At 33.7% G+C, this 7,587-nt stretch overlaps 1 protein-coding gene across 1 annotated transcript; it reads right to left on the reverse strand.

Annotated features, from left to right (window-relative positions):
• Positions 1–2,370: 2,370 nt before the first annotated feature.
• On the reverse strand, positions 2,371–5,564 carry LOC102599674 (tropinone reductase homolog At5g06060-like). Its single transcript, XM_006344521.2, has 5 exons — positions 5,383–5,564; positions 5,087–5,294; positions 4,278–4,494; positions 4,097–4,203; positions 2,371–2,789 (listed from the first exon to the last, which is right to left on the reverse strand). Exons 1-5 carry the CDS (start codon positions 5,469–5,471, stop codon positions 2,601–2,603), a joined length of 810 nt encoding a protein of 269 aa, XP_006344583.1. The 5' UTR covers positions 5,472–5,564; the 3' UTR covers positions 2,371–2,600.
• Positions 5,565–7,587: the final 2,023 nt, after the last annotated feature.

Below are 7,587 nucleotides of genomic sequence, written 5' to 3' on the forward strand. Positions count from 1 at the left end.
TTTCTAATTGAATTTTATTTATTAGATTTATAGAAAAAGGCAAAATGCATCAGAAAGTTAGGATTTCAAATAGTGATTTTCGTTTTTCTTTAAATTCGGATCACACGTTGCAAGGCTCAATTAGGAGTGACACTTCCAACAAAAATTTTCCATACTCGGGGCTCAAATTCGAAACCTTTGATTAAAGGTGAAACAATCCCACCATAACTCATGTTGGTGAGTGCTTTTCATGTTAATATACTCAAAGATTGGTAATTTTTGTTTTAGAAAAAATGGTTAAGTGACTTTTTGTAAATAAATAATTATGGGACCAACTATAAATTATTTCCTCAATATCTGGTAGCAATCCTTATTTTCTTCATCCCTCAAATTCACCTGAAATATCATTCGTTAATGAATCCCTCTTTCGAGGAAGGGGGTGTGGAGGTTGTGTCTAATAGCCCTTTTTGTAAAATGTGATATTTTATATATGTTTTCGATCATTAACTCTAAAATCAACGGTTCTTGCAACTCTATTTGTGGAGGTAAGGTTAAAATAGTGAAATATGTGAATAGGTTGGTTCAGTATCTTATGGGGTTGAATGATACTTGTGTTTCTGTTTTAAAAAAAAGGAAAAGGGTAAAAAATGCCCTTAAACTATGTGAAAGGAATAAAAATGTCCTTTATTTATAGTTTGGCTAAAAAATGTCCTTATCGTCAATATTTTGGTTCAAAATTGCCCTTGCAGTTAATATTTTGGTCTAAAAATGCCCCTATAGTTACAAAATGGGTCCAAAATGCCCTTTTCCGAATAAATATATATATTTTTTTTCTTTTTAAACACATCTTCTTCCTAATTAAAATATTATAAAATAACACTATTCTTGTTTTCTTTCTTCTAAAAATCACTTTTAACAAATAAAAATGTAGGAAATATTTATTTTCTTCTTAATCTCATTTTATCAATTAAAATAGAATAACTTCATGTACCCTTTCGACAAATAATATATGTGATATATATAAGATCGTAGTATATCCATCATTAATTTATATTGGGATAATACATATATTTGACCTTAAACTTGGCATCAAATTTTAACTTTGACCTCCAACTTTCATAGTGCACAAACAAGCACTTTAACTATCCAATCTTTTAATAAATAAACACGCGATTTTTGGAGCCAAGAGCGTGAAATGCAAACGCTGCCACGTGTATTAGCGAGCCACTCAATGGCTGCCAACTAATTAAACACTTTACACGTCCATTTTAGAACTAAAAAAAAAAAAAATTAATTAAGGGTAAAGTTGTCATTTCAGCATTTTTTTCACTGTTGTGTGCCTCAAAAATTACTTCTCACTCGCGCAAAATGCGTGCACATCACACGTTTTGCCAGGTAAGACACGCGTGTTTATTTATTAAAAGGTTGGATAGTTAAAGTGTCTATTTGTGCACTTTGAAAGTTGGAGGTCAAAGTTAAAATTTGAAGCCAAGTTTAAGGTCCAATATATGTATTATGCCATTTATATTTATATAACGATAAAAAATAATGATAATAAAATAAGAAATATTTTCATTTCTTTTGAATTGAAGTAAGATAAACATTTGCTAATTTAAAAAAACATTATTAGAAAAAGAATGTGTTAAAATGAAAAGGGAAAACGGAGGGCATTTTTGGACCAAACTACAAGCGGATGACATTTTTGTTCCTTTCGCATAGTTTAAGGGCATTTTTGAACCAATGTATTGACGGTAAGGGCATTTTTTTGCCAAACTATAAACGAAGGACATTTTTGTTCCTTTCAAATAGTTTAAGGGCAATTTTTACCCTTTTCCCTTAAAAAAAATAACCTTATGATTAGCCCTCTACCAAGTGTAAATCATAAATATTTTCTTGGCTTCATATCAGTACATATCAAGTCAAAATTTTCTTGATACTGAATTTAAAGGAAAGAAGAATATCTGAATTGCAAAAAAATCAGGGGACTCAGTTTACAAATGCCATAGGATCATAGGGTTTCCACCATATTTCAAGTTTACTGAATAGAGAGAGGATATAGAGAAGTGTGAGAAGCAATGCAGTTCTGACAAATGCTGCTAACTGTGCTGGTCATTAAATATGAAGTCAAAATTAACCACATGTATCTTCTTTTTTATTTAGGGCGGGTACCTAAATCAGCTTGTACACATCTTAACTATTCCACCAAATAAATACTACCGATAACATTAGCCACCTAAACTAAGCGGATGAGAAAAAAACACTATGAATGAGTTGGGAGGTCTTTATAAACATGTGCAAATAATCAAATGTTTCCCGCCCAACAGTTCAAATAAAATACAAAATTGCTCTTCGCAAGGAACGTGCAAAGATGAAAAAAAAAAAAAAACTTAATATGATGCCCAACATAATCAACTACAGAAAATGCTGTTCTCAGAACAAATAAAAAGATAGAAAACTAAATTAAACATTCAGTAAATAAGGCATGTCATCTCATGATCCGATAAACAGGGATTAAGGAAGATATTAAATAGAGCTTTATTCATGACAGTCTCAACTTGATCACTAAGAAACAAAGATGAGTGTGCACATAAAAAAGATACAAGGACCATCTCTACATAAGATCAGAAACTTGGCGTTTCAAACCCATTGACTGTGAATCCACCATCAACCGCTATAACTTGCCCGGTAATGTAAGATGCCCCAGGTAAACATAGATAAGCTACCAGGGATGAAACTTCTTGAGATTCTCCAGGACGTCTAAGGGGAGTTCTAGATATTACTCCATCCAAAAATGTTTTATTTTCAAGCAACTGCAAAAGAAAACCATAAAATTCAGCAAAATTTGGAGAACATGTGTTAAGTGAAAAGATTATATAAATATAGAATACATCAAGGGCTAGTACTCTCATTGCTTCACATATAAAATCCGGAAACATTCTCCACAAGAAATAGAATTAACCCCATTTGTGATATGAGTCATCAACATACTTTGTCAATACATATAAACAAAAAAAATACCTAGTCTTCAAAAAACATAGCAATCCTAACATAATTCTCTATACAGAACTCAGGAAATAACAAACTTTTCCTGTCACATTCAGGGGATTTTATTTTCTTTTCGGGAAAGCAAAAAAGATATTAATCAGAGCTAACCATTTCCAAAGTTACTTGCCACAACTAAAAATATTCAGCTAGAGTCAAATATGCTTTGACAATATAAGAACAAGAAATTATATAAACTTTATTTGCAGAAAGGAAAAAGTATGAGTACACATGAAAATTGTTGAAGAATAGATCTAAGGCATGGAAAAGCATAATAACTGTTTCACCATGTGCAATTCCTTTTCCAAATGAACACTAGAAATCATGACACTTTTATAGATACATGAATCCAAGTGCTTTAGCAATTTGTCACTTGATATTTACTAAACATCCACTACATTGCTTAAATGAATGCAACAGAACACAAGTACCCTTAACCAGAGGTCTTAGATTCTAGCCCTGAGAAAGGAGAAATCCCTGGTAGGAAGCTCTTCCCCCTTTTGATGGGCTTACGTGGCACAAATCCAAATTAACTGGGCAGTGGGTCCAGAAAATGGATAGTTACACCTAAGAAGAAAAAAATCCTACAGCCGATGTACATAATGAAATTAGTTAGTTATCATAAAGTTCATGATAGAAAGTTATTACCATTTGTGATCCAAAAGTAATGATAAAAAATACAAGACCTATTTTACAATACATCTAATTTTGGAGTCTGTACGTTAGATGATGGCTAAGCCATGTACTTGTCCAACAGCTGTTCTTCAATTTGGCCTATGCCACTTTGTGTAACAGGTATGCATAGTCTTAGTAAAAGGCAAAGGAATAGTTCACTATGTGCTCAATGTGTGGCATGCTGTATATTTAGTTTCTTTATTGTCAGCATTAAGATCTCTTAAAAGACCATTTTGTGAGAATATGATGCAGTCTGAACTACATTCTCTGCTCGGACCTCAGCGAAATCAAAGAAATGTTTTGCCTCACGTAAGCTTTCAATATCTATATCTCCAATCTGCAATTACTTGGGCATAGAGATTCATGAAATTAAATTCATAAGCAAGGTCAAGAATATTACATGTTCTACCAAAGACGTCTTTATATACCATGGGGCAACACCATTAACCCGAATGTTATCTTTTGCCCATTCACAAGCCAAATTTCGCGTGAGCTGATTTATTGCCCCTGAAGTTAGTAAAAAAAAGAAGAAAAGTCTCAGCACTCTATCTTCAATTAGTGATTGGATGAGTACAACTAACCTTTCGTTGCTCCATAAATAGAACCAGTGGACAGGTGCACCTGACCACCAACAGAAGAGATAAAGACAACTGATCCATTTCCAGATGCTTTCAAAAGAGGGTGAGCAAGTTGACACAGATGGTATGCAGATTCCAAGTTGGTAGAAAACAGACGGGCATATTCTTCAGCAGTGTAATCGGTGGTGGGCTTCCTAACGTTAGTCCCCACATTGTTTATCTATGGCCAGAGACAAAGCAATAACGTGGTTCAAAAACTTTACACTGTTTGAAAATGAGGACATCTAAAAACAGAAAGCATACACGTCCAAGAGCACCGGATTCAGATTGAGAATGCAACAATTTCTTTTAGGACTTTTTCTGGCACCAATAACTAGTTATAAAAATCCGGTGAAAGCACATGTAGCACCACCATTCTAAATTAGAACCTTAACAATCACATGTAAAGCCTGAGAAATAACCTAAGAATCAAAAGAATCGTAATGCTACATAAGCTCTTTCTATCAATATTTCCTGTTCTTTCACCATTAAATCAGATATTAATCATAGCTGGAACAAACGAGCTCCGCAAATACTAAGCTCTAACATATGTCGAGATTACAATTAAATAATAAAAATGTGATGTTTTTAATAGTTTGAGCTTTTAGATAAAATTCTCAACACACCCCAATATGGTATCAATTGGGAAGTCCTCAAATCAAATCTCACTACCACAGCCCGCACAACACTACAATACTATGTAATTGATTATTTTGCATATAGAGACCATTAGTGAAACAATTCATCAAAAAGGGATTAATGAGAGAACTGACAAGAATGTTGAGCTTTCCGTCGAAAGCCGCTGAGACGTTTTCCATGAGTTGAACTCTCTGTTCCCTAGAAGATGCATCGCAAACAGAACCCTTGACTTGAAGGCCTTTAACAGCCCACTCTTGCAAGCGTTCGTTGAGCTGTGCTTCATTCCGTGAACAAGTGTAGACTGTAGCACCCAGTTCCGCTAATTCCTCCACAACCGCATGCCTAAAAAGAATACTCATCCAAATTGAAACCCAGAAACATGTACTAGAAATTATTTGAAAAGAAATTAAGGTATTGGAGTTGGGATTACCCAATTCCACGTGTGCCACCCGTAACGAGAGCGGTAAATCCTGAAAGAGACCATCTGGAACTGCTCCCACTGCCTGCAGCCTTCGCCATTGAAATACTAGAAATTTTTAACTTCAAAAGAATAGTTGAGGAAATCAATGAATAGTAATAGGGGAAATTAGGCAAAATGTCCACCTTTGTTTTTTATACTAAAAATAGTCAAATTTGTTTGTACCAAATATTCCGGCTCGGCTATTTGGTAAAATACCGGCAGTGTTAGTTTGGCCATTTGGTCATTTTCTATCTCATATTTTTAAAGGATTTTTTTTTGTGCTATTTAAAAAAAATTAAATTGTTGTTCATATTTATTTTGTTGCTCATTTTAATTTTTTTCTTTTTCTAATTTTTTCACTTCTTTAGTGGAAAAAATGAATATTTATGTAGTTTTATTATTATTATTATTGTTATTATTTTAATTATTAAGGTGAAAATACATGATAGTCAAATAAATATCGAAATCAATATGTTATAAAATTATTTATGTAATATCGATACCCAATTATGTACTATTTATACAATGTTGATACATTACATACATGTTTATACAATATCGATATACGTATATATACAATTTATATAATATTGATACATATTTATACATCATTTATACAATATCGATACATTACATAACTATTTATACAATATTGATAATGTCACGCCTCAAACCCCATTAAGACAAACAAGCACCGATGCCCTAAAGGTCCGAGAGAACCAACATGTAACATGTGCTTACTATGCATATAACTATGACAATCTTAAAGATGTGACAAGTTCACATAGGATGCAGCGGTGCGAACATAAGTAGATCCAAAACTTATATACAAGACTTGGCCGTTGAGGCCACAACTTGTTATGAGACAAGACACAACTGAACTATATACATTAGTCTACAAAGCCTCTAAAAGATAGAAAACTTTAGTTTAGGGCAGGACAAGGTCCCGCCTTACCCTTAACTATCATACAACAACAAAATAGGAGCCAAAGACTCGGTAAGCCCTGAATCAACCTGGAGCTTCACCAATAGCAGCTGAATACTTGTGCTTGCAGCATGAAATGCAGCGTCCCCGTAAGGGACGTCAGTACGGAAAATGTACTGAATATGTAAGGAAATAACATATGTAAAACAAGGCTCAAATGACATCAAATATCCATATGTAAGTGCATAGATCAGAATACGACCACCTTTGTTACTCTTGTGGGATCATGTATGTTGCATTCATTTCTTTACTTTTCTGTGAGTTATGATCCTTATAAGGCATGTGATACGAATGACCAACTGATCAGTGGTAGAAGAGGATGACCCATGCTAGACATTTTAACCCTTGTGATGTTGTCCTCATAATTACACAAATTGGGATCGGCCCATGCTAGGCTTTCGCCCCTGAGCTGCCACCCTTCTATACCAATTAGGATCGGCTCATGCTAGGCTTTCACCCCTGAGCTGCCACCCTTCTATACCAATTGGGATCGACCCATGCTAGGCATTTTCCCCTGGGCAGCCATCCATAGTTATACATATTGCTTCACTTAGATTCTTTAATCTTTGAGATTGTTGTTTTGGTGGTCATAATCATTTTTTATATTTGAAACTACGGACAAGTAGTAGAAGACATGAAAATAATACTTCTAGGAAGTAACAATGACATAAGGAGCTATGTAACATCAATGCATTACTTGTGAGCTTAAATGGCACAATTGACTTCAATTAACTAAGAGGATAATTTACCAAGCTTGTTGTTGCGAATACAATTTCTATATTAGCTCATAGAAGGACAATTATACAACTGTAGGATAGTGAACATTTAATGAAGTAATTCTACACACTAAGGAGAGGGGGAAATTATTGTTAGTTATTTGGAGATCATACACTGCCACTATGTTTCCTTTACTAGGAATAAAACTTAGGAAATTCACTTCTTGATATTAATCGCAAGTATCAGAATTCATGCCAAAGAAAATGGAATCGAATAGCCTTACATACCTCATTGTATAACTCAGATATTACAAGGAATTAACCTCATTCCTTTCAAAGGTATTTTAGATAGAATGAATAAGCAAGAAACAAAGGTATATTGTTCAAAAAATATGCAGAACTAATTTCATATATTCCTGAATATCATATATATGATTGAATAAATTTATGTTAGTTATTATGTATTAGAATTAT

This window comes from Solanum tuberosum, unplaced genomic scaffold, assembly GCF_000226075.1.
Source record: "Solanum tuberosum cultivar DM 1-3 516 R44 unplaced genomic scaffold, SolTub_3.0 scf00059, whole genome shotgun sequence".
NCBI classification, from domain to species: Eukaryota; Viridiplantae; Streptophyta; class Magnoliopsida; order Solanales; family Solanaceae; genus Solanum; species Solanum tuberosum.